The 27,712-nt window shown below is 48.8% G+C and overlaps 1 protein-coding gene across 2 annotated transcripts; it reads left to right on the top strand.

Annotated features, from left to right (window-relative positions):
• The first annotated feature begins 16 nt into the window (after nucleotides 1-16).
• LOC310693954 (SLAM family member 6-like) lies at nucleotides 17-27,672 on the top strand. Of its 2 annotated transcripts, none has more exons than XM_083476493.1 (6): nucleotides 17-147; nucleotides 15,144-15,313; nucleotides 18,039-18,374; nucleotides 20,759-21,061; nucleotides 25,896-26,020; nucleotides 27,189-27,671. In XM_083476493.1, exons 2-6 carry the CDS (start codon nucleotides 15,253-15,255, stop codon nucleotides 27,330-27,332), a joined length of 969 nt encoding a protein of 322 aa, XP_083332619.1. In that variant the 5' UTR covers nucleotides 17-147; nucleotides 15,144-15,252; the 3' UTR covers nucleotides 27,333-27,671. The 2 variants fall into 2 exon arrangements, with proteins under 2 accessions (XP_083332619.1, XP_083332620.1); XM_083476494.1 differs by lacking the exon at nucleotides 17-147 and adding an exon at nucleotides 6,547-6,564 and having other exon boundaries at nucleotides 27,189-27,672.
• Nucleotides 27,673-27,712: the final 40 nt, after the last annotated feature.

The following is a 27,712-nucleotide window of genomic DNA, read 5'->3' as shown; positions in this document are numbered from 1 at the left end:
CTTCTGCGTACAAGATCCGGCTCCCTGGGCCTGAGGGCGCCATTTCGTCGTCGCCTCTGGCTGGAGCGGAGCGTCCGTAGGTCCTTTCTCTCTCTCTCTGCGCCTTTCCTGAAGAGAGGCCTCTCCGTCCCAGGCGGGACTTCGGAAGTAAGTTGCTCGTCCGCCAAGCTCACTTTTTTTCCGGGCGAGCCTCGTTCTGACTCGGGGGCAAAAAGCCGCCTCAGAAAATACCCCCCCCAATCAATAACTAACTGACTAACTCAAATCAGTCAATCGCCCCAAAGTCTTTTGCTGGAGCGCTTCGCCACTGACTTCGCATAGCAACTTATTAAGGCTGGTGTAAAAACATCGCTTCCATTTGGATCCCTTCCAATCAGGGTTCAGGCCTCATCACGGGACTGAAACTGCCTTGGTCGCACTGGTTGATGATCTCCGGCGGACTAGGGACAAAGGTGAGAGCTGTTTCCTAGTTCTGCTGGATCTCTCAGCGGCGTTTGATACCGTCGACCATAACATCCTTCTGGACCGTCTTTGGGAGCTGGGGGCACTGTCATACAGTGGTTCCGCTCCTTCCTCCTGGGCCGTGTCCAGAAAGTATTGGTGGGGGATGAGTGTTCAGACCCCTGGGCTCTCACTTGTGGGGTGCCTCAGGGTTCTGTCCTCTCCCCCATGCTTTTGAATATCTATATGAAGCCGCTGGGAGAGATCATCAGGGGATTTGGGCTGGGTGTTCATCAGTATGCGGATGATACCCAGCTCTACCTCTCTTTTAAATCAGAACCAGTGAAGGCGGTGAAGGTCCTGTGTGAGTGCCTGGAGGCGGTTGGATGGCGGCTAACAGGTTGAGGTTGAATCCTGACAAGACAGAAGTACTGCTTTTGGGGGACAGGAGGCGGGCAGGTGTGGAGGATTCCCTGGTCCTGAATGGGGTAACTGTGCCCCCGAAGGACCAGATGCGCAGCCTGGGAGTCATTTTGGACTCACAGCTGTCCATGGAGGCACAGGTCAAATCTGTGTCCAGGGCAGCTGTTTACCAGCTCCATCTGGTATGTAGGCTGAGACCCTATCTGCCTGCGGACTGTCTCGCCAGAGTGGTGCATGCTCTGGTTATCTCCTGCTTGGACTACTGCAATGCGCTCTACGTGGGGCTACCTTTGAAGGTGACTCGGAAACTACTGCTAATCCAGAATGCGGCAGCTAGACTGGTGACTGGGAGCGGCCGCCGAGACCATATAACACCGGTCTTGAAAGACCTACATTGGCTCCCAGTACGTTTCCGAGCACAATTCAAAGTGTTGGTGCTGACCTTTAAAGCCCTAAACGGCCTTGGTCCAGTATATCTGAAGGAGCGTCTCCACCCCCATCGTTCTACCCGGACACAGGTCCAGCACCGAGGGCCTTCTGGCAGTTCCCTCACTGCGAGAAGCCAAGTTACAGGGAACCAGGCAGAGGGCCTTCTCGGTAGTGGCGCCTTCCCTGTGGAACACCCTCCCACCAGATGTCAAAGAGAACAACAACTACCAGGCTTTTAGAAGACACCTGAAGGCAGCCCTGTTTCGGGAAGCTTTTAATGTTTGATGTATTATAGTATTTTAATATTCTTTTGGAAGCCGCCCAGAGTGGCTGGGGAAGCCCAGCCAGATGGGCGGGGTATAAATAATAAATTATTATTATTATTATTATTCCGTTGGTTTGGCTCGGCGCCAGGGAACCTCCCAAGTTCCAAATAATAATAATAATAATAAGGAAAGAAATTAACGTGAGAAACTACAGAACTTTACATAACACAGTCCTCTTATATGACATATGCATCAAAGAAAGAACATGCATTTAAACCACCTAACACACATGGGAGCATGTGGAATGATGTTTTTTAAACCAGCAACTAGAAATAATTTTTGGTTTGATTATATTACTAATGTAATTACCTGGATGTAGTTGAGGCTGTTTTTTTTTGGGGGGGGTGTTAGGGGAAAACTATTTGTTTGTTTGTATTTGATTATATGTTGCTCTTATATGCAACTAATGAATGAATGAATGAAATACTTTATTGTCACTTGTACTGCACCCCAATGTAATTGGGGAAATTTACAGTACAACTTGTATACAGTGAGATTACACAAGCACCCCCCTCTCAGCTCTCTTAGTCTTAATTCCCCTCGTTTACTGACGCACACCCGCCACAGGGAACCTCCGGAGTTCCAGATAATAATAATAGTAATAGTAATGAAAGAAAACAACATGAAAAACTACAGAACCTTTACATAACACAGTCCTCCTTTATGACATAGGCATCAAAGAAAGAACATGCATTTAAACCACCTAACACACATGGGAACATGTGGAATGATAGTTTTTAAACCAGCAACTAGAAATAATTTTTTGTTTCATTATATTACTAATGTAATTACCTGGACGTACTTGGGGCTGGTTTTTTTTGGGGGGGTTAGGGGAAAACTGTATTTGATTGCTTGTATTTGATTATATGTTGCTCTTATATTCAACTAATGAATGAATAAAATACTTTATTGTCACTTGTACAACTTGTATACAGTGAGATTACACGAGCACCCCCCACTCAGCTCTTCATTCAGCAGCCTAACAGCCCACGAATAGAAGCTGTTCTTTACCCTGTTGGTGCAACTAATCATGCTTCTGTATCTTCTGTTGTAGGGCAGGAGATCAAGAAAGTGCCCACTAGGGAGTGAATCATCCCTAATAAAATATTCAAAAAATAAAATAAATAGTAATCATTAATAATGATTTATTACTTATACCCTGCCCACCTGGCTGAGTTTCCCCAGCCACTCTGGGCAGCTCCCAATCGAGTGTTAAATACAAGACATTTACAGTGGTACCTCAGGTTATATACACTTTCGGTTACATACGCTTCAGGTTACAGACGCCACTAACCCAGAAATAGTGCTTCAGGTTAAGAACTTTGCTTCAGGATGAGAACAGAAATTGGGGTCCGGTGGTGCGGCAGCGGGAGGCCCCATTAGCTAAAGTGGTGCTTCAGGTTAAGAACAGTTTCAAGTTAAGTACGGACCTCTGGAACAAATTAAGTACTTAACCCGAGGTACCACTGTACTCCAGCGGTTGCTGAACTACACCTCCCGCCGCCCCAGTCCCTGGCCTCACTGGCCCCTGCTTTCACCAGTTGCTGCTTTTTTTGTTTTAAGAAATCTTGATTTAAAATTCAAAAAGTATGTAATTATATGTGCACTAAACATGGTGAGGCGTAAATGAGAGAAAAAGAGAAACAGAACACATGTAAAAGGGAAAACAAAGGAGGTGGGGAACCCAAAACTGCATATTTTACAAGGTTATTGTACTTCACTAGCTCTTATAATCTATTACAGTATTTGTAAGAAGGATTCCAAATATCATTGAATTTGTCCATGGCAAATCTGTGTTTATATGCAAGTTGTTCATATGTTGCAAGTTTGTACAAGTCTTCAGTCCAATCATAGAAGGGAGCCTCATTTTTATTTTCCCAGTTCATCAGGAGCAGTCTCTTTGCTGTGGTAAGGGCACGGAGGGTCCACTCGTATTGTCCTTTTGTAAGGTTCTATGTGCTGAGTATATAATTCAAGAGGATATTTTGCTTTATGAATGTAAGGTTGTTCTGTACCGTTCAGTTACCTTCGGCCAAAAATCTTTCAATATAGGACAATGAAAAAACACGAGTTTTAGAGAAGCATTATCCCTATTGCATTTCCAACAGCTAGATATCTTAGGTAGCCCTTTTTAAAAGAAAAACATAATGGGGTGCAGTATATTCTAAATATTATTTTTTGTTGTATGAGCTTCAGTTTAAAGTCCAGAGGCACCGTTGTTGTAGTAGTTAAAACAGTTTCCCAATATGTGGTCGAAATTGAGATCTCTAATTCCTTATTCCGATCCTCCCTGTGTACCTGTATATCAAATTGGTTTGCTAATAACAAAAAATTATATATGTTGAATTATTTATGGTGGGGGCTTTTTGCCTAAGAATTAATAAACTGCTTCAATATCTCTGGGGTCTCTGAGGTTGTAAAAGCTGCTGGTCCGTAGATGGTGTTTTTTTTTTTTGTTGTTTAGTCGTTTAGTCGTGTCCGCCTCTTCGTGACCCCCTGGACCAGAGCACGCCAGGCATTCCTGTCTTCCACTGCCTTCCGCAGTTTGGTCAAACTCATGTTAGTAGCTTAAAGAATACAGTGGTACCTCAGGTTACATACGCTTCAGGTTACAGATGCTGCTAACCCAGAAATAGTATCTCCGGTTAAGAACTTTGCTTCAGGATAAGAAAAGAAATCGTGCGGTGGCGACGCAGCAGCAACGGGAGGCCCCATTAGCTAAAGTGGTGCTTCAGGTTAAGAACAGTTTCAGGTTAAGAACGGACCTCCAGAATGAATAAAGTACGTAACCAGAGCTACCACTGTACTGTCCCACCATCTCGTCCTCTGTCGTTCCCTTCTTTGTGTGCCCTCAATCTTTCCCAACATCAGGGTCTTTTCCAGGGAGCCTTCTCTTCTTGTGAGGTGGCCAAAGTCTTGGAGCCTCAGCTTCAGGATCTGTCCTTCCAGTGAGCACTCAGGGCTGATTTCCTTCAGAATGGATAGGTTTCTTCAGCGATCAGCCTTCTTTATGGTCCAGCTCTCACTTCCATACATCACTACTGGGAAAACCATAGCTTGCACTATACGAACCTTTATTGGCAAGGGGATGTCTCTGCTTTTTAAGATGCTGTCTAGGTTTGTCATTGCTTTTCTCCCAAGAAGCAGGCGTCTCTTAATTTTGTGACTGCTGTCACCATCTGCAGTGATCATGGAACTCAAGAAAGTAAAATCTCTCACTGCCTCCATTACTTCCCATTCTATTTGCCAGGAGATGATGGGACCAGTGGCCATGATCTTAGTTTTTTTGACGTTTGAGCTTCAGACCATATTTTGTGCTCTCCTCTTTCACCCACATTAAAAGGTTCTTTAATTCCTCCTCACTTTCTGCCAAGTGTTTTATCTGGAGATATTGCCATTGAGCATTTGTAGGTAATCTGTATTTGTCTCTTAGGATAGACTATGTATAAAATTCATCCTTTTCTTTTATCAACTGGTCTAATGTTAATATACCCAAATTCATCCACCTCTCCCATACAACCATTTCTTTCCTGATTTTTAAAGACGGGTTTCCCCACAAAGTCATTTTATTGTGGGAGAAAAGGTCAAATTTATATTTTTTGGACATGTGGTATCATTCTAACTGATGTTATTGTTTCAATAGCATCTTGAGTATTAATGTTTGTATTTAGACCCAAGTGCTACCCAGATTTCTAGAGGTGCTACATAGGAATATTCCAAAGCAGCCCAATTTGGGCAGTTGTGTTCAGTTATGGGTCTCCAGAATTGTCTACCTGACAGTAAATATGCTTGGTGATACATTTCTAAGTCTGGGATCCAAAATCCTCCTCCTTTTATCAGTATTTACATTTTTTGCATGAATATTTTTTGCATAAATATTATTGGAACTGATGTGATGTGAATTGGAATTCCTCTTTAGATATAAACTAGATATAAACTAGGTATTATGTTCATTTTAAGAGCATTGACTTTTATCCATAGGGTCAGGTTCAATGACACCCATTCAGTGATTTTTTTCTTAAAAAAATGTTTAGGGGTACTCTCATTTTCCTACTCATATTGAAATACTGCCCCTCATTGAGGCCAAACTTAGATTCACAAAATGTTTAGGGGTGTGCATACTCTCTTCCTTGCTCACCTGAAAATACTCCTCCTTGCTTCTGATGTCAGCTACAGGACTTCCCCCAGATATTTTCAGTTGGAAGGGACCCTAAGGTCCATCTAGTCCAACCCCCTGCAATGCAGGAACTGCAGCTGAGTTTGCGTTCAAGGGAGAGGCATAGAAGACTCAGCTCCTGGGATTCTGGCCGGGGGAGCCATGGAAGTTGAAGGAAAAGGAGAGGGCATTAAGTGGAGGACGTGTGGTTCACAGAAGCTGGAAGGGACCCCCAAGAGTCATCTAGTCAACCCCCTGCCATGTGGGAATCCACCAAGTGCCTGGGGAAGCTGCCTGCCATGGCTTGGACCTGAGGGACTGCCCCCCCAAAGGAAGCCAGGACCCTCTGCAACACACCACACCTCCTCCCCACCCCTGACGTTCCGCCTTCTAACCTGCCCTCCTCGCTTGGGCCCCTCTTTCCTCAGCGCCTGCACCAACTCCTGGTCAAACTTGGCAGACCAGGCGGTGACGGAGAGGCCCAGGCCGAAGGCAAGGAAGCGAGGGAGGTGGCCCTGGGGGAAAAGGGGGAGAAGACACTATATATAAAGCAGACTTTGCGAGACTCCGAAAAGGAAGAGCAACCTGAAGACTTCTCCATCCCTGCTTACCTGGCCAGCGCCCACGTCAACCACCTGGCAGCACCAGGTGCCAGGGAGGGACCCCCTGGTGAGTTCAGGGAGGGGCAGTGGCTGCTTCCCAGAAGAGGGAGAGTAGGAGGATGGGCAGCAGCAGCAGGAGAGGAAACCAGGTGTGGCTGGAGGAAGAGGTGGAAGGGAGTGTGCAAAGGTAAGAAAAAAAGAATACTAACAAATGTATACCCTGCTTTTCCCCTGACTCAGGGCAGCTTACAGATAACAAGAACAGCTGAAAACATATGGGGCAGACAATAAAAATAAAACAAGCATTAACAGAATTAAAACTATGTATGTATATGTATGTACAGTCATACTTTGGGTTATAGATGCTTCAGGTTGCGCACTGCGTCAAACCCGAAAGTACCGGAACGGGTTAGTTCTGGGTTTCAGCGCTCGCGCATGCGCAGAAGTGCTAAATTGCTATTTGTATGTGCGTAGAAGTGCCGAATTGCGACCCACGCATGCACAGACGCGGCACTGCAGGTTGCGAATGTGCCTCCTGCACGGATCACGTTCGCAACCCGAGTGTCCACTGTATATGCCGTATTTTTCGTCCCATAGGACGCTCCGTCCCATAGGACGCACCTAGTTTTTTTGAGGGGGGAAATAAAGGAAAAAAAAAATCCCTTTATTTCCCCCCCAAAAGCAAGTCGGGGAAACAGAACCAGGTCAAGGAACAGCGGGATGGCGGCGCTGCGCCTCCCTGCTGTCCCCCGAGCTTGTGGGGCTGGCCAATGTCTGCCCCGCGTGAGGGGCGCTCTGCTTCAGGGCGCCCCTTGCGCCGGGCGGCAGGCTGCTATCCGCAGTGTGGGGAGCCTTGCGGGGAACTCCTGCAAGGCTCCCCACGCTGCGGATGTCTGCCTGGCGCGGGGGCGCTCTGCTTCAGGGCGCCCTGCCTGCCGGGCAGCAGGCTGCTATCCGCAGCGTGGGGAGCCTTGCGGGGAACTCCTGCAAGGCTCCCCACGCTGCGGATGTCTGCCTGGCGTGGGGGACGCTCTGCTTCAGGGCGCCCCTCGCGCTGGGCAGCAGGCTGCTATCCGCAGCCCAGACATCCCTGCCGGACCTCCCGTAGGGCTGCCTAGGCTGCGGATGTGTTCCTGAAGCCTGGAGAGCGAGAGGGGTCGGTGCACACCGACCCCTCTCGCTCTCCAAGCTTCAGCAAAAGCCTGCATTCGCCCCATAGGACGCACCCAGATTTCCCCTTCATTTTTGGAGGGGAAAAAGTGCGTCCTATAGGGCGAAAAATACGGTATGTCTCTATCTATCTCCCATCAGATGTCAAGAAAATAAACTAGTATCTGGCTTTTAGAAGACATCTGAAGGCCGCCCTCTTTAGGAAAGTTTTCAATGTTTGAAGTTTTATTCTGTTTTTAATGTTCTGTTGAAAGCCACCCACAGTGGCTGGGGAAACCTGGCCAGATGGGTGGGGTAGAAATAATAAATTATCACCATCATCTATCAATGCATGTTCTGTTAAAAACACAGAGATAATCACAATAAAAATGGCACATTAAAAGCAACATTAAAAACAAATCCCTGCAGGAAAAATCCAAGGAAGTCATTGTTCACGCCAGGCATAGGTGACTTGTGGATCTCTCTGCCGCAGGAGGCAGCAATGGCCGCCAGTCCCAGGGGCTCCGCTTTGCCTCCACGGTCAGAGGCAGACGTGCTTCTGTATACCAGTTGCTGGTTGGCCGCCTGGAGGCTGGGCTCGCCCTTTGGCCTGATCCAGCAGCCTGGCTCTTCTGCCGTCCTCATGGAGCCTCCAGGTGCAGAGGCAGTCTATCTCGATTCCTCGCTTCTTGGGAATTGACTAGGCGGGGCTGGATCCAGGGGCTTTTACACTCCATGAATGAGTAAATACAGGGGGGCTGGCAGAAGCCGCTCTCCTTTATTGAAAGGGGGTTTCATGGCAGCTGGAACTCAGCGTTCTTGGTGGAGCCTCCACGAAGGTCTGCCGGGTGGCTGATGACGCCCGGCTCTCGATTTTGCTTAGGAAAATTCTATTTATTATTTTGGGGTTTTTCTTTCTAATGGCCATGTCTCTTTCTGCTCCCTTCTAGGAAAAGCGGGCATAGAGATACGGCAGGTCCCGGCGGGGGGGGGGGGGGAGAAGGAGGAGCGAGAACAAACCACCCCAGTATTGCAGAGAGAAGGGATTTTGTGCAAGGAAAGTAAATCGCCCTAGACAAACTTCCGGTCTGAAACGGAAGCTATGGCCTTGGAGGGGTGGCCGCTCTATCTCATGGCACGTCTACGGTCCGCGTTCCTCCATCAAGCCCCGCCCCTACTCTTTCCTGGGGCCCAAGAGTCGCCTGGACCCCCCCCCCCCAGCCGGGCTCTTTCCTGTTCTTATTCCCAGGAGGGCCTTTCATAGGAGCTTCCTTCTCAGATGGAATAAAAATAAAAATATTATTTATTCCCCGCCCACCCGGCTGGGCTTCCCCGGCCACTCTGGGCAGCAGCCAACAAAGTATTAAAATACAGTAAGGCATCAAACATTAAAAGCTTCCCTAATCAGGAGACACTTTCTCCAGGCTTAAGCTGTGAAACGAGGAGAACTCTATAGTGTTGGGTCAAATTCTGTGCAAATGCTTCCTTGGTTGAGCTGTCAAAGTTTCCCTTTTTTGAAGGGGAATTTCCTTATTCCGTATAGGATTCCTCGCAAGAAAAGGGAAAAGTGGACAGCTATGCTTCCTGGGCTTGCGGGGGGGGGGGGGGGATATAGCCGAGGGCGGAGGCAAATCAAGATCCATTTCTTCCTTCCTTCTCTGTGCTATACCTCCGTTCTGATGATGCAGAAATGATGCAGTGATGGTGGGAGAGGGCACTAATAAAAGTGAGGAGCACGTTTTTGGAGGGGTCTGACTCTCTCTTTGCAAGGAGTGCGGACCCTGCTAAAGCAGTTTTGCTTGCAAATTAAGGTCCGGCTTCTTCGCCGCTTTGCGCCTTGGTCTTGCCCTCCGAGCGCGGGGGATCCTTTCACCTGGGGGGTTCACGGAATCCCCCAAGGACTGGAGAGCAGCCGGGGAGCATTTTGGGTTCTTTTCCGTTCCTTCCTTCTCTGAGCCGTGACCTCCCTCGATCCTGCCTTCCTCTTCTCTGGACGCTTCAGGAGGAGAAGATGGGGCGCCCCCCCCGCCACCCCTCCTCCTCCTCTTCCTGCTCCATCTCGCCACCCCTCCAGTCCAGTCCCTGAAAAGGCGCTTGGACTAGAAAAGGGTCACTTGGACTAGATTGGGGGGAAATCTTAGCAGCTGCTAAAAAGCCCCCAAGAACAGTGAATGGGGGGAAGCCCCAAAGAACTCAGGGGCGCAGGACTGCGGGGGGGGACGGACGGGACCGGACAAAGGCATCCTCATCCCGGGAGGACCTTTTGAAGGGAGTACCTGGTCTCGTTTGCCGATCTCGCTCCTTTGGCCCCCGGCCTCTTTTCCCGGAGGGATGGTGGGTTGTTTTGCACATTGCGGGGCAAGCTTCTTTCTGACTCTGGGGCGCAAGATGCACGATAACTCGCCTCCCCCCCCCCCCCAGTGCTTGCAGGGGGAGCTCCGCCCATGGACAGCCTCACCTCGGAGCGCGCAAGGCTGTCTCAGAAACATGCTCGCCTTGGTGCCAAATCCAGCTGCCAAGGCGCCCTACACATGGTCCTGGAGTAAAGCAGATTTCCTCACCGCCCCCGACTTGATGCGGAAGGGGGGGGGGGTGCGGGGTCTGGCATCCTTTCTCCTCTGGCCCCCTCCTTCTGTTTCAGTGTACTGTATCTGTGCATGCGCACAAAAGCTCACACCAAGAACAAACTTAGTTGCTCTCTAAGGTGCTACGGGAGAATTTTTTATTTTTTAATAGATTTCCACCCAGCATCCGTGTGTGACGTTTCTTCTCCTCTTCCCAGCTGGTCTCCCCCCTCTCTCTCTCCTCGCCCCTGGACCACCCCAAGGAAGTCAGGGGGCAGGCGAGGGCCAAGTAGAGGAGCGCCTCTCCGCACCCGCCTGCTGCCCAGGAGCAGCGCCTGGAGTGCTGGTGGGCAGGGGGCGCCCTGGGCTGCCAGCCCTGACCTGGGGCAGCTTGCCACCCAGGCAGGTTTCTTCACTCGGGAGCAGTTTTGCTTGCAAATAAAGGCACGGCATCTTCGCCGCTTGGCTTCAAGTTTCGCCTTGGACTTGCCTGTTTTCTTGAAACCCTCCCACCGCGGGGCTCCTTCAGGACTGGAGAGCAGCCGGGGAGCATTTTGGGTTCTTTTCCATTCCTTCCTTCTCTGAGCTGTGACCTCCTGCAATCCTGCCTCCTCCTTCTCTGGACGCTTCAGGAGTAGAAGAGCGAAGGGCGAACCCCACCATCCCTCCTCCTCCTCCATCTCGCCACCCCTCCAGTCCAGTCCCTGAAACGGGGCTTGGACTAGATTCAGGTTGCCATATTCCCCAGGGGGAAATCTTTGCAGCTGTTAAAAAACCCCCAACGAAACAATGACTGGGGGAAGCCCCTTCCTTCTCTTAGGCGGGACCTCCTGCAGTCCTGCCTTCCTCTTGCATTTCGCCACCCTTCCAGTCTCCAGTCTCCAAAACATGCCTCCCATTGGTTTGGCGGCTCCTTGGCCGCCGCCTTCCCCGCCCCTCTTCTCTGCGCATGGTAACGTGGGAGAGGAAATATCCGCACCGGGCTTTCATCCTTGCGCTCCTTTCTCCCCCCTCTCTCTCCTTCCTTCGCCGTGCAGAGGCGAGCGCGGGGCTCTCCGATCCGCGAAGCTAAGAGCGTAGCGCCTCGGCCGCGAAGAAAGTTTGCAAGGAACTTTTTTTTTTTGCAAAAAAAAAAAAAAAAAAAAATCCTTCCAGTAACACCTTAGAGACCAGCGAAGTATGTTCTTGGTACGAGCTTTCGTGTGCATGCACACCATAGCTGTCAACGTTTCCCTTTTCTCAAGGGAAGTTCCCTTACTCCTAATAGGATTCCTCGCAAGAAAAGGGAAAAGTGGACAGCTATGATGCACACTTCTTCAGATACACACACTCTCTCTCTATATAAGGGTCTGGTGACTTCCTCTTTCAGTGTATCTGGAGAAGTGTGCATGCACACGAAAGCTCATACCAATAACAAACTCAGTTGGTCTCTAAGGTGCTACTGGAAGGAATATTTTTTTTTTTTTGCAGTTCGGAGAAAAGGCTCATGCAACTCCCTGCAATGCAGGAAATCGTTTTCCTTGAGTCTCGCTCCCCCGACTGAGCCACCTTGGGGAGTTGGTGAAGTTATATGGGCAGAGAAGTTTTCCTCCATCTCTCCTGACACCAAAACCTGGGGGGGGGGGGGGGGACGGACAGCCAGTGAAGTTGAACGTGGAAAAAAAAATAAGGACAGATATATTTTAAAAGCCCGATCCTTCTTGACGCAGCACAGAGTTAAACTAGGGAGCTTCCTCTTGCATGTGGCTGTGATGGCTCTAAAACTTAATCAACTGTTTGTTTGGTGTTTTGTTTTATTTGGAATGTTTTTTACTGGATTAATAGTCGGTGTTTGCCGCCCTGAGACTGGTCTTGGCCGGGGAGGGTGGGGTATAAATAAAAAATTATTATTATTATTACTAAAAGGGGTTTAGGCAAATTCATGGAGGAGGAGATGGCTGTGGATCGCAACTAGGCAAGAGAGCTTTGTGCTATCTCCTTTTTCAGTCTGAGGCGGCAGCCGGCAGCGCCTCTGAATGAGAGTTGCAGGAAACTTGGAAGGCAGAGTGCCGGACGGCAGAGTGGCAGCAGTCTTTCCACTCGGGGGTTTCCGTCTCCTTGCAACAGCTCCAGTCCATTCTTGCCTGTTTGCAGGACCATTTATATCAGGCCACCCAACGTCAGTGAAACAGTGACGTCTGTTTCAGTGTCTCTCAAGAAGTATGCATGCACACGAAAGTGTATACCAAGAACAAACTTAGTTGGTCTCTAAAGTGCTACTGGACAATTTATTATTATTTTTATATTTTTCCACCCAACATCAGTGTGTGACGTTTCTTCTCCTGTTCCCAGCTGGTCTCCCCCCCCTCACAGTTTCATCATCAGGTAGCTCATCTCATTGAAATGGGAAAACACCAGCCTTCTGTGCAGCTTTTGACAAGAGCGGAGCTTCTGGTATAAGGCTAGCTTCCTTTTGTGGTGCTGTGTGGCAGCTTTTACATTGCTGCCACCACCTCCAAGCTCTCCCCCCCCCCCCCCCATTGCAGGCACCACCAGTGTTATGTACTGAAGTTCTCACCCTGGGCCAGCAGGGGGATACTGTACATAGTTATGCAAATGAAGGATCAAAAGTGACGTTCAGTGATTGGATAGTTTTAGAAAGTTGTTACAATAACGTGGTACTGGAGCTCTATATAAGCAGGCTGACTGAGCCATTCAGTTCAGTTCTGTTCTGGCCTGTGAATAAACAAGAGCTGTTTGAAGAATCGCTGTGTCCTCTGATATGTTCACCCACAACTTAACAACCAGCACTCCCAACAGCTGCTTATGGAGGCCAGCTTGGGTGGGTGGATGGGTTTCTCTCTCTCTCTTATAATATCTTTATTGGTTTTTACAAATATTTCCATCATAACGTCAATTTTACAAATAAAATAAAGAAACATTTGGCTATATTAGCCGGGAACTTCCCTCATCCTCGACTAATGGTTTTCCAACTTGATCTCTAATATGCATTTTATAAATAATAAATAATTTTTATTTATACGCCGCCCTTCCCAGTTCAGAAAACCGGGCTCAGGGCGGCTAACAACAAATTTAAAACACTTAATTGATGCAACAAAAAACAGCATAAAATACAGTATAAAACGTGAATAACAATAAATTCAGAATTCAAAAATCAATTTGGGGGAAATCCATCCAATAAACATTAGATGATTGCCAGGGCTAGCTGGCTAAATTAGTCCCATTTGGGCCAGCGAGGAGACCAGGGGAGAATTAGCTGTGGGATCCCACAGCGGGTAATCATAAAAAGGGGAGAGGGCGTTTTTTCGGGTGGCGGACTGCTGAAACCTGGAAGTACCGGAACGGGTTACTTCCGGGTTTTGGTGGGCACAAATGTGCAGAAGCGCCGAATCGCAACCCATGCATGCGCAGACACAGGTCCTCCAAGACCGTGATGAACAATAATGGAGGTAACGGACAACTCTGCCTAGTACCTTTTGTAATTTCAAGGCGTGGGAGGGTTTCTCTACTCGCCCCTGGAACACCCCAAGGAAGCAAGGGGGCAGGCCAGGGGCAAGTAGAGGAGTCCAGGAGCAGTGTCCGGAGTGCTGGTGAGCAGGGGGCGCACTGGGCTGCCAGCCCTGACCTGGGGCAGCTTGCCACCCAGGCAGGTTTCTTCACTCTGCCTAATCAGGGAGCTGGCCCTGCCCCACTTTTCAACTTAAAAACGAGGAAAACTGGTCAAAGTCATTGGCACCCTTGCTTATCCGGAACCCCCCCAAACCCCACCCCCACCCCTCCATTGAATCATAGAACTGCAAAGTTGGAAGGAGTCCTGTGGGTCAACCCCCTGCAATGCAGGAATCCCAACTGAAATATGCTCGGAGTCGAGAGTGGATTTCATGCTCTTTAGTGGTGAGGAGGAATGGAAGTTCCCCCAGGATGTCTGCTTTATATTCCTTATTTACACAATGGGCCCCACGTGATTAGCTAATTCCGGGATTCTCCTGTAGGCCAATCAGGTTGCGGATTCCCTTCCACCTGGAGCTGGATTGGGTGGCTCCTGTGGACCAATCAGACTGCTGCATTCTGGATCCTATTGTTCTAGGACCAATCAGACTGCTGCATTCTGGGTCCTATTGTTCTAGGACCAATCAGTCTGCAGCGTTCTGGATCCTATTGTTCTAGGACCAATCAGACTGCTGCATTCTGGATCCTATTGTTCTAGGACCAATCAGACTGCTGCATTCTGGGTCCTATTGTTCTAGGACCAATCAGTCTGCAGCGTTCTGGATCCTATTGTTCTAGGACCAATCAGACTGCTGCCTTTTGGATCCTATTCAAATCAGTACATAACATCAACTATCACACCCAAGGAATACGGAGAGGTGAATCACGAACTAAACAACTCTATAGATGGCTTGCGAAAATTCGTTCACAATAATGTAGGACATTTCAACTCCTTCTAATACATGGAATCTTAAATAATATCTACAATGCAAAAATTTCAATAACAATGACAGACGCAGCTCATGGTTTTGAAGCCAAACAGTCCAGGTATTCCCGAAATAAGTCAGTGAGAATGACTATGTATACTTGTGCTGGTTTGATCCCAACGGAACTCCAACGACAAGAGACCCAGATTTCAATCTCTGTTTCGTGATTCTCCTGGTTGGCCCGAAAAGGAACCCTAAATGATGCCTAACTTGCTTATAAGAAGTTATTCATTAGTTCCTTGAGATGCATTGTGGGGAATGTATGTGGGAGAACAACAGCATGAACCAGAACGAATGTAGCCTTTGGTGGGGCCAGGACAAGTTCCCCATGCTGGGGTTAAGCCATGGGACAGGTGCAGTCCCTTTGAGCATGTCCAGAGTGCGTGTCATGGAGCTACATTAGCCATCCTCCACACAGTTAGCATTAGAAGAAATACCTGTATTCTCCAGACTGAATTCCAGGGAGACTTGGTGAACGGGGAGGGTGGTGTCTAGGCCAGGGCTTTCCTGGAGAAAGCAGAATGGAGAGAGATTTACACCCTTACACCCCCTACACTTAGGGTGTCTTCTCTTTTCAGACAGGTGCTTGCGATAGAGGGACTGAAGACGTGAATCTCTGTGCCAGACTCCCAGGTTCCGATCTGCAGAGACCAAAATCGTGTGCAATCGCCTTCTGATGGGCCAAGCATGGGTGGCAGAAGATTCAAGTTTTTACAACACTTTGGAATAGTCATCAACCTTCTCTTTGGTAAGTCCTCCAATTGCCATAGAAGGTCTGTCGCTCAGGTCTGATGGCATTGCCAGGGAGGGTTGATAGGGGCATGTTTAGCCTGGAGAAGAGGAGGTTAAGGGGTGATATGATAGCCATGTTCAAATATATAAAAGGATGTCACATAGAGGAGGGAGAAAGGTTGTTTTCTGCTGCTCCAGAGAAGCGGACACGGAGCAATGGATCCAAACTACAAGAAAGAAGATTCCACCTAAACATTAGGAAGAACTTCCTGACAGTAAGAGCTGTTCGACAGTGGAATTTGCTGCCAAGGAGTGTGGTGGAGTCTCCTTCTTTGTAGGTCTTTAAGCAGAGGCTTGACAACCATATGTCAGGAGTGCTCTGACGGTGTTTCCTGCTTGGCAGGGGGTTGGACTCGATGGCCCTTGTGGTCTCTTCCAACTCTATGATTCTATGATTCTATGACCCCAATCAAAAGCCTGGAGAAGTTCTGCCAGTCTGTACACAAAACAAAGCTAAATATACCACATCAAGGGAAGTCATGTTGTTGTTGTTGTTGAGTCGTTTAGTCGTGTCCACCTCTTCATGACCCCCCTGGACCAGAGCACACCAGGCACTCCTGTCTTCCACTGCCTCCCTCAGTTTGGTCAAACTCATGCTGGTAGCTTCGAGAACACTGTCCCACCATCTCGTCCTCTGTCGTCCCCTTCTCCTTGTGCCCTCCATCTTCCCCAGCATCAGGGTCTTTTCCAGGGAGTCTTCTCATGAAGTGGCCAAATTCTTGGAGCCTCATCTTCACGATCTGTCCTTCCAGGGAGCACTCAGGGCTGATTTCCTTCTGAATGGAGAGGTTTGATCTTCTTGCCGTCCATGGGACTCTCAAGAGTCTCCTCCAGCACCAGAATTCAAAAGCATCCATTCTTCGGCGATCAGCCCTCTTTATGGTCCAGCTCTCACTTCCATACATCACTACTAGGAAAACCATAGCTTTTACTATACGGACTTTTGTTGGCAAGGTGATGTCTCTGCTTTTTAAAGGAAGTCATAGTCCCACTCTATTCTGCCTTGGTCAGAGCACACCTGGAATACCTTGTCCAATTCAAGGGCACCACAGTTTAAGAAGGATGTTGACAATCTGGAACACGTGCAGAGGAGAGAGATCAAGAGGGTGAAGGGTCTGGAAACCAAGCCTTATGAGGAGCGGTTAAAGGAGCTGGGTGTGCTTAGCCTGGAAAAGAGGAGAATCCTCCAGAAAAACAATCTCTCAAAGGACCTCTTGATGGCATTTTACCATTGTACTGTGGAGAGTGTATTAACTTATGGTCTGTGTGTGTGGTTTGGGAGCTGCACGGTCAGGGAAAAAACCAATGCTGTCCAGGGTTGTAAAGACTGCGGAGAGAATAATTGGGTGCACTCTTCCCACCTTGGATCAAATCTACGCTTCCAGGTGTCATAAGAAAGCTGCAGAGATAGTGCAGGATAGTGCGCACCCCGGAAATGATCTCTTTCAGCTTCTGCCTTCTGGAAGAAGGTCCAGGGTTATAAAGACTAGGACCAGCCACCTGAGAAACAGTTTCTATCCAAATGCGATTTTGGTTTTAAATGCAGTGTAAGAAGTCTCTATGGGAGTATATTGTATTTAATTATGGGGTATCAGAGTTTTTAGGGGGCTAACGAGGCTGGGATAGCTGGGATAGCAGGCTTGTGGGTTTTTGAATGTCTGATGTAGATTTTTTTTCAATTTTGTTGTTCTGTATGGGACAATGACAGTAAAGATTATCGTATCGTATCGTATCGTATCGTATCGTATCGTATCGTATCGTATCGTATCGTATGAAAGCCATCATCAAATATCTCAAGGGCTGTCACATGGAGGAGGGAACCAGCATGTTTTTTTCTGCTCTGGAGGGGAGGACTCGAACCCATGGCTTCAGGTTACAAGAAAGGAGATACTGACTAAACATCAGGAAGAACTTTCTGACAGGAAGAGCTGTTCGGCTGTAGAATGGTCTCCCTCGGGAGGTTGTGGACTCTCCTTCCTTGGAGGTTTTTAAGCATAGGTTGGATGGCCATCTGTCATGGGTACTTGAGTTTAGATTCTTGCCTTGTGGGGGTTGGACTAGATGACCCTTAGGATCCCTTCCAACCCTTCATTTCTATGGTTCTATGATTTTTTTATTCAAAATTATTTTGGGTGATTGTATTTTTTGCAAGTATATGTTTTGTAGGGACGCGGGTGGTGCTGTGGTCTAAACCACAGAGCCTAGGACTTGCCGATCAGAAGGTCGGCGGTTCGAATCCCCGCGATGGGGTGAGCTCCTGTTGCTCGGTCCCTGCTCCTGCCAACCTAGCAGTTCAAAAGCATGTCAAAGTGCAAGTAGATAAATAGGTACCACTCCTACGGGAAGGTAAACGGCGTTTCCGTGCGCTGCTCTGGTGCGCCAGAAGCGGCTTAGTCATGCTGGCCACATGACCCGGAAGCTGTACGCCGGCTCCCTCAGCCAATAAAGCGAGATGAGCGCCGCAGCCCCAGAGTCGGCCATGACTGGACCTAATGGTCAGGGGTCCCTTTACCTTTACCTTATACGTTTTGTAACTCTTGGACTACAACTCCCATCACCCGTAGCTAGCAGGACCAATAGTCAGGGATGATGGAAACTGTAGTCTTTGTAGTCCAAAAACTGGCGACCCAAGTTTGAGGAATATGGCCTTATTTCCTTCCTTCCTTTTCTTTGCTTATCAGGAACTGGACTCACAGCACAGAATTCTCCCCCTACTTATTTGAATGAGCTCCAGGGAGGATTGGCTTTGCTTCATATAAACATTCCCCCAGGAATAACAGTGGACATAATCAAATTGGATTTCCAGTCCTGGACGGGCGAGATCAACCAACTTGCTGAAAAAAATGGAACGTTGAAATATACCAGTGACCGGTTGGGGCAGCGGCTCACAATGGTCAATGAGACCACCCTGAAGATCAGCCACCTACAAATGGAAGACAGTGGCCTCTACAAGGTCCGTGTGAGGTTTAAGGAAGTAGCCTTCTCTCCAACGTACTTGTTCTACCTCACCGTCTCTGGTAAGCAATTATTCTAAGATCCTTCTCTGCCTCTGGTGGAACCGAACGTGGAACCTAAGAACCCAAGAAGATCGTGCTGGATCAGGCCCATGGCCCATCTTGTCCAGCATCTTCTTCTCACACTGGCCAGCCAGATGCCCATGTGAAAACAGCAAGCAGGATTCGAACACAAGAGCCCTTTCCTCTCCAGTGGTTTCCAGCAAGAGGGTATTCAGAAGCATAGCTGCCTCTAGCTGTAGTGAACGCCACCAACTCAGGTGGCTTTAAAATAGGGCCAGGCAAGTTAATGGAGGATATCGATGGCTACTAGCAATGATGGCTAGGGTCTACTTCCTCCGTTGGGGGCAGTGAGCTTCTGAGTCCCCGCTGCCAGGAATCCCAGGTGGAGAGAGTTTGCTGTTGTGGGTCAGGTCCTGCATGTGGGCACCTGGTTGGCCACCGTGAGGGAAGGTTGTTGGACTAGATGAGCCCCTTTGGTCCGATCCTGCTGATGGGTGCTTCTGATGTTCATTCATTGCAGCTATTTTTTTTGGGGGGGGAGCCAAGTTTAAAGCCCTAAACAGCCTTGGCCCAGTAGACCTGAAGGAGAGTCTCCATCCCCATCGTTCTGCCCGGACACTGAGGTCCAGCTCCGAGGGTCTTCTGGCAGTTCCCTCCCTGCGAGAAGCCAAGTTACAGGGAACCAGGCAGAGGGCCTTCTCGGTAGTGGCACCCGCCCTGTGGAACACCCTCCCACCAGATGTCAAGGAAATAAACAACTACCTGACTTTTAGAAGACATCTGAAGGCAGCTCTGTTTAGGGAAGTTTTTAATGTTTGATGTTGTGGCTTTTAAAATTAATATTCTGTTGGGAGCTGCCCAGAGTGTCTGGGGAAACCCAGCCAGATGGGCGGGGCATATATGTATGTATAAATAATAAAAAATATTAACAATAAATTAATAATAAGAAGAATAAGTTCTGGAAAGCCCTGGTGCAAAAACAGTGTAGCTTTTTCATTCATTTAAGGAGGGTAACCAAGATGACCAAGGGTCTGAAAACCAAGCCTTATGAGGAAGGTTGACGGAGTTGGGGATGTTTCGCCTGGAGAAGAGCGGAGGGCCCGGTGACACGAGAGCCACCTTCAAATATCTGAAGTGCTGTCACAGGGAAGATGGAGCATGCTTGTTTTCTGCTGCTCTGGAGGGCAGGACCTGAACCAATGGATTCAAATGGCAAGAAAGGATATTCTGACTAAATAATAATAATAATAATAATAATAATAATAATAATAATAATAATAATTTATTTGTACCCCACCCATCTGGCTGGGTTTCCCCAGCCACTCTGGGCGGCTTCCAACAAAGTATTAAAATACAGGCCCTCGGCGCTGGACCTCAGTGTCCGGGCAGAACGATGGGGGTGGAGACGCTCCTTCAGGTCTACTGGGCTGAGACTGTTTAGGGCTTTCAAGGTCAGCAACAACACTTTGAATTGTGCTTAGAAACATACTGGGAGTCAATGAAAAGTTTTCAGGACCAGTGTTATATGGTCCTGGCAACCACTCCCAGTCACTGGTTTAGCTGCCGCATTCTGGATTAATTGCAGTTTCCGGGTCACCTTCAAAGGTAGCCCCACATAGAGTGCATTGCAGTAGTCCAAGCGGGAGATAGCTAGAGCAAAGACTAAACCTTTGGAATAGCTTTCTGACAGTAATAACTGTTCAGTGGTGGAACGGTCTCCTTCAGAAGGTGGTGGACTCTCCTTCCTTGGGGGTTTTGAAGCAGAGGTAGATGGCCACCTGTCAGGGGTGATCTAGTTGAGATTCCTGCATGGAGGGAGCTGGGAGTACAGGACCCTTGGAAATCCTTTCTACAACTCTATGATTCATTTTTTAAAAAATAAATTTTTATTAGTTTCTCAACATATCATTTTCATCAATAATTAAACATACTTTTATATCTTATACCATTTTTTGACTTCCATCAATCACATCTGAAAATTTTCCAATCTATTCACTTAATATACATTTCTTACTTTTCTTATTACTTTTAAATCTCATAACTCATATCTCTATTCTTTCTCTACTTTGCAATGTTTCATATATTTCTCCTTACAAAACTTCCTGTAGTCCTACTAGCGTAATTTGTTGATTACAGTTGCTCTTCAAATAGTTCGTGTACGTCTTCCAATCTTCTGTGAAGCTCTGGTCCTTCAGGTTTCCAATCCTTCCTGTCATTTTGTCCAATTCTGCATAGTCCATTATTTTCGTCTGCCATTCTTTTGTCGGAATTTCTTCTTGCTTCCATTTCTGGGCTAACAATACTCTTGCCACTGTTGTTGCATATAAGAACAATTTAACATCTTGCCTGTTAATATCCTCACCTATATAATTCATTTTTAACAGCTCCAGTGCCAAAGCCGCAGATCACTCTGCTGAACGTCTTCAAGACTTCAGAGGGCGTCAACGTGACCCTGCAGTGTCTGGTACCTGGAGAGGAAAAGATTGACATCTCCTGGGGAAGAGGGGACCCCGCCAGCCCCTTGGAAGAAAGCTCAGATAGGCACTGCCTCTCTGGCAATGACACTGTTCTAGAGTTGTTCTGGCAAACCTGTTCCACAAACTCCACCATCATCACCTGCCAAGCCAGCAATGCTGTCGATCGGAAGAATGCCTCATATGACTTGAGCAGCATCCCCGAGTGTGAAGGTGTGCGCCTTCTTTCCCCCATTATGCACTGCTAGCAATAACTTTTATTTCCCTGAGCCTTTGAGGCAGTAGCAGTGGATGCAAAATGTACTAGATGCTGCCCAGGAAGACTCCCCTGTGGTGAGTGCCTGAGGGCCCTGCTCTTGCCACTTACCATCTGGCCTGGGGCGGGGCCTGAAGCCTCACAAGGACTGCTTGCTGCTTGCTGCCTGCTGCCCAGGAAGACTCCCCTGAGTGAGTGCCTGAGGGCCCTGCTCTTGCCACTTACCATCTGGCCTGGGGCGGGGTCTGAAGCCTCACAAGGACTGCTTGCTGCTTGCTGCCTGCTGCCCAGGAAGACTCCCCTGAGTGAGTGCCTGAGGGCCCTGCTCTTGCCACTTACCATCTGGCCTGGGGCGGGGTCTGAAGCCTCACAAGGACTGCTTGCTGCTTGCTGCTTGCTGCCTGCTGCCCAGGAAGACTCCCCTGAGTGAGTGCCTGAGGGCCCTGCTCCTTCCTGCCACTTACCATCTGGCCTGGGGCGGGGCCTGAAGCCTCATAAGGACTGCGTGCTGCTTGCTGCCTGCTGCCCAGGAAGACTCCCCTGAGTGAGTGTCTGGGGGCCCTGCTCCTTCCTGCCACTTACCATCTGGCCCAGGGCTGGGCCTGAAGCCTCACAAGGACTGCTCTGCTGCCCAGGAAGACTCCCCTGAGTAAGTGCCTGAGGGCCCTGCTCCTTCTTGCCACTTACCACCTGGCCCAGGGAGGGCCTGACAGGCCTCACAAGGACTGCTCCTGCCACTTACTATCTGGCCAAGGGTGGGGCCTCACAAGGATGGTTGTTGCCACTGATGCTGCTACTGCCCAGGAGGACCCGGAGGGGTGCAGAGTTCTTTTTAACATGTTTTTTTCCCTTTTAAAAAAATATTTTCCTTTCCCTTTAGATTTTTTATATATGGGGGTGGGATGGATGTTTGGGTGGGCTTGGGAATTTGTTAGATTTTGATGAATTTGTAATTTTTGCAGTTTTTATTTGTATTGTTTTATTGTCTTCTGGGTTGTTTTTGTTTTTTGTTTTTATTGTTTTAAGGTTTTATTGTTTTAGGCTGCGAAAGAATAACATTAATTGCCATCAATGGAGGCTACTATGAGGCCTGGGATTGCTACCGTGGAGGGACGAGGGAGGTATGGCGGTGGGGGCAGATGTTATAGGCGAAGGGGATTGAGATATGGATATGCTCGTACCCCTTCCAATCTGCACCTCATCCCGAGGGACGAGGGTAGGGTGAGCAAGGATTACTCACCTCCGTCACTGGTGTTGTGCAATGCCAGGTCTATAGGCAATAAAACCGCCACCCTGCGAGATTTCTTTATCTCACAGGGGGTCGACCTGGCTTGTGTGACGGAGACCTGGGTGTGTGAAGGGGCAACAATTACCTTACGAGAGATGGCACCCCCGGGTTTCTCCGTCCTCCACCAGTCGCGGACTGTGGGCCAGGGGGGAGGGGTGCATTATTAATCCGGGAAGATTGTCCTTTCAGGGCTCTACCATCGCCATCGATCCCCGGCATTGAATGTGTTGGCCTAGTGTGGGGCTCCGAGGAGAGCTTGGCTGTCTGGCTGGTGTACCGGCCACCTAGCACACCAGCAGCCACCCTGTCAGGCCTATTGGAGGCGGTGGCTTGCTGGGCCTTGGAGTTCCCTAACCTATTGGTATTGGGGGACTTTAACATCCATGCTGATGCCACTCCCTCCTCACAGGCTCTGGACCTGGTGTCTTCCATGGCGACACTAGGGCTCTCCCAGTTTGTTTCAGGCCCCACACATCAAGCAGGCCACACGCTGGATTTGATCTTTGGCGTAGGTATAGATGTGATCATGTCTCCTTCAATTAAGGTGCCATGGTCTTATCACTACGCTCTGAAAGCCAGGATTGACTTTCCACCCCACCCTGCTTAGGTGGCGAGCCGATTTGGGCTCGCCCGCAGAGGCTGATGGACCCTGATAGATTCCGCCAAGCCTTGCGGGACCTTGCTCCCCCTGGCGACTCATTGACTGAGCTTGTTGAGGGCTGGAATACCCAGCTCCTGGCAGCCATCAATGAGATTGCACCTATGCGCCCTCTGCGACCCCGCAGAAACCGGGCTCCCTGGTTTACCGAGGAGCTCCGGAAAATGAAGCGGGACCTCAGACGGCTAGAGCGAGTATGGCGGGGTGCCCGTGACGGAGCCTCAAGAACATATAGGGCTTTTATGAAAACGTACGAGATGGCGGTGAAGGCTGCTAAGAAGTCATACTTCTCGGCCTCCATTGCATCCGCTAGCTCTCGCCCAGCGCAATTATTTAGTATAATCAGGTCTTTAACGTCCCTTGAGGGACAGCCAAATTTAAATAACAATTTGACACATAGCTGTGAGGCATTTGCGAGCTTTGTTGCGGAGAAGGTCTTGTTGCTCCGCCATGACCTCCCTGCCAATTTGGATACAATAAAGGAACTGGAGGCCCCTTGACTGTTCTCAGTATTGGACCACTTCGACCGGATATCCCCAGCCGATGTGGACAGACTCCTCCAAGCTGGAAAGCCCACCACCTGTCCTCTTGACCCGTGCCCGTCTTGGCTGATTAGAGCGTGTCCAGACAAGGTGCGAGCCTCCCTGGGGGATATCATCAATTTGTCCCTTGGCACCAGGATATTCCCAGGGGAACTGAAGGAGGCAGTGGTGCGCCCGCTCTTAAAGAAAACATCATTAGATCCTTTAGATCTATCCAATTACCGCCCGGTTTCGAATCTTCCGTTCCTGGGTAAGGTGATTGAGAGAGCGGTTGCTGAACAGCTTGGTGGGTTTCTGGATGAAACATCGGCTCTGGATCCATTCCAGTCCGGCTTCCGCGCTGGTCATGGGAGTCCTTGGTGTGTGGAGTGCCTCAGGGTGCGATACTCTCCCCGATGCTTTTCAACATCTTTATGCGCCCCCTCGCCCAGCTTGTTCGGAGTTTTGGGCTGGGTTGCCATCAGTATGCCGATGACACCCAACTCTATCTGTTGATGGATGGCCATCCTGACTCGGCCCCAGACACACTGACCAGATGCTTGGAAGTTGTGGCTGGATGGTTACGTGGGAGCCGGTTGAAGCTAAATCCTTCGAAGACAGAGGTCCTGTGGCTGGGATGGGGCGATATGGGATTGGGGGGGCAACTCTCATCTCTTGCGGGGGCGCAATTAGTGCCAGCACTGTCCGTTAAGAGTTTGGGTGTAATCTTCGACACCTCCCTTTCCATGGAGGCGCAGATTGCAGCTATAACAAAGGCGGCATTTTTCCATCTCCGCCAAGCTAAGCAGTTGGCTCCTTACCTCTCTCGCCCTGACCTAGCCACTGTGATCCACGCGACGGTCACCTCCAGACTGGATTATTGTAACTCGCTCTACGTGGGGCTGCCATTGAGACTGACCCAGAAACTCCAGCAGGTGCAGAATGCTGCAGCGAGACTCCTTACGAGGTCTTCGCTGCGAGATCACATTCACCCGGTGCTATACCAGCTGCACTGGCTCCCGGTGGAGTACAGGATCAGGTTTAAGGTGCTGTTTTTAACCTTTAAAGCCCTACACGGCCTAGGACCCTCGTACCTACGGGACCGCCTCTCCTGGTATGCTCCACAGAGAAACTTACGGTCTTCAAATAAAACCATCTTGAAGGTCCCAGGCCTCAGAGAAGTTAGGCTGGCCTCAACTAGAGCCAGGGCTTTTTCGGCCGTGGCTCCGATCTGGTGGAACACTCTGTCACAAGAGACTAGGGCCCTGTGGGACTTGACATCTTTCCGCAGGGCCTGCAAGACAGAGATGTTCCACCAGGCCTTTGGCCAAGGCACAGTCTGACCCCCTCCTTTGGCAATCTTCGCGGAGCTCTGGCCCAATGGTTGCTAGTGGCTTGAATTAATTAATTTTATAATGAATGATTTTTGAATGTTGTTTATGCTGTACTTTTGTACTGTTTTATTGTTGTTAGCCGCCCTGAGCCCGGCTTCTGCTGGGGAGGGCGGGATATAAATAAATTTTTTAATTATTATTATTATTATTATTATTATTATTATTATTATTATTATTATCAATCTGGCTGAGAATTTTTCCACCTTGGTTTTTAAATATTTGAGTGTTGCGATTTGGCGATTTGATGGCAATTTGGATGGCCGACTGTTCAGGGATTCTTGAACTGTCCAGGGATTCTTGAGCTGCACTGCTGGGGGTTGGACTAGATGACCCCTGGGGCTCCCTTCCAGTTCTGCAATTCTATTATGTCACCTACTCTGCGAGTGTATTAACTAAGTTGAAATGAAATGCAGCGTATCTCTTAAAGCACTGTACAGTGGTACCTCTGGATGCGAGTAGAACAGAACACGCGACTGCGCGTGCATGGGTCGTGTTTCGCCGCTTCAGCGCATGCGCGTGGCGTCATTTTGAGAGTCTGCGCATGCATGAGCGGTGAAACCCAGAAGTAACACGCTCCGTTACTTCCAGGTTGCCGCTGAGTGCAACCCAAAAGCGCTCAACCTGAAGCACATTTAACCTGAGGTATGACTGTATTCAGTTTGAGTAATGAGCTGTTAAGTTGCTTCCCTGAAAACTGGACTTTGGCTTCCAGTATTCCAAAACTGCAAAATTGGGATGGAGTGTTCGGCAGTCCAGGCAGCTGTGTGGTATATACTGCATTTGCTCAGCTAAAAAAGCAAATTAAGTTTTTGTGACAGCCCAACTCTCATTCTGCGTGGAGAAAAGCTGAAATCAGTTCACAGTCTTTTCTGATGCCCTCCGTTGTTCTTGCTGTCGCCCTCAAGGGATAATTTTTGCTTATTATTGCAGGTGCAAATCGAAATAATTTTTGGATTATTTTTGGGAGTATTTTTGGGAGCATGGCTGCTATAATTGTCATTGCTGTTGGACTCATCTGTTGGAAGCAGAAAGCATTAACATCCATATTGCAAAAGGTAGGAATGTGTGTGTGTGCGTTATTCTTCTGCCCCTCTCATCTGAGTTTGGGTTGCCACTTATTGTTTTCCCTTCCTCTTTGTTTATCCTGAGAGGCAGAATCTGGCCAGTTCCTCCAAATGATGTGTTTCATTTTATGTGCCACAGTTTTTACATCCGCAAGGCCAAAGGCACAATTGGGTGCCAGCTGATATTAATGTTCTTCTAGCGCTTTCTCTCAAGTACTGTATTTTTCGCCCCATAGGACGCACCGCCCCATAGGACGCACCTAATTTTTGGTTTTTTTGGGGGGAAATAAAGAAAAAAAAATTTATTTCCCCCCTAGGCACGGGGCAGGTGCGGGGGAAGCCCGAGCTTCCCCCGACCCCAGCCCCCAGAACAGCCTGCTATCCACAATCCTAGGGAGCCGCGCCGGTCTCCCCAGCTTGCGGAGAGCTGCGCGGAGCCCGGGCGCCCTCTTCAGCGCGTGCCAGGCTTTGGAATGCAGGCAGCTCTGCGCAACCCTCTGGAGCCCGGCGCGGCTTCCTGGAACAGAGCTGATGGAAGCCTGGGAAAGCCTGCATTCATCCCATAGGATGCACCCAGATTTCCCCTTCATTTTGAAGGGGGGAAAGTGTGTCTTATGGGGCGAAAAATATGGTATTTCCGAATAAGGTTGGAACTCCACAAAGATTTGAATCCTCTTTACAAAACTGCTTTTAAAAAGAAGGGTGTGTGTGAAGGAGGAGTGTGCTTTGTTCTGCCTGCCAAAATGGGAGGCTTCTAGCTGATAAACAACCCACAAGTTTCAAGGTTTCCACATTTAAACCCATTAGTGAATATTCCTGGGTTATTTTCAGGAAGTCTGAGGCTTAAGGATTTCCAGCAGAGGAGCATGTCCCTCTATCAGTGGGGGGAGGAAAAGTGCTGCCCCACCTGACACCCACTGTGTGTGTGTGTGTGTGTGTGTGTGTGTGTGTTGTATTGTGTGCTGAGATTCCTCCTGTCTGGTTGATGGAGCTCCTTTGTAGCACCATGCCCAGGACGCCAGTTGTGCCTGGGTTTAGGTCGGCTCAATTCTGTTTTAGGAGCTGGTGCCAGGCCCAGCACACTAGATCCTCTTAAGTCTCACCCAAGGATCCTCATCATCAACTTAATCGACAGCCCTGTTTCTTCCTTTGCCTGCAGGTTTTCTGCCGCAAGAATTCCACATCCAACGCAACTGAATTGCAGGAAGTGGTAACTTCACCAAGTGCCTCTCAAAATGGCTATTCAAAATGTCCACCTTCGGAGCCAGATGAAACCAGTGACTCCACCCCACAGACCACTTGAAAACTCCTGATGGGTCTTGGCAGACCTCTTCTTGATTTTTGCAAAGTACTGTGCCAAGTACTGTTTTTAATTTGATTTTTATTACTTCCCTTATTTCTTATATTGCATTTTGTTGCATTACAATCTGCACTGGATATAATTCAAATTGCAATGCAGTACAATGCAATACAAGGAATAAATGGAACAGTAAAATGTTCAATGGGAATATTTAATGTGATGGACGGTGCCATCTCCTGCCTGCAAGCACAAATTCACAGACAACCCACAGGACACCTGTCTGCTCAAAAGATTCCAAAATACTCTTCTTGGAGGTTCTATTAATGTCCGACTCTTCGTGACCCCATGGACCAGAGCACGCCAGGCACTCCTGTCTTCCACTG

This window comes from Podarcis liolepis (genome assembly GCF_965112155.1).
Source record: "Podarcis liolepis genome assembly, chromosome: 15".
Classification (NCBI taxonomy): Eukaryota; Metazoa; Chordata; class Lepidosauria; order Squamata; family Lacertidae; genus Podarcis; species Podarcis liolepis.
Note: the sequence above shows the minus strand (reverse complement) of the source record. Positions and strands in the feature narration are given on the sequence as shown.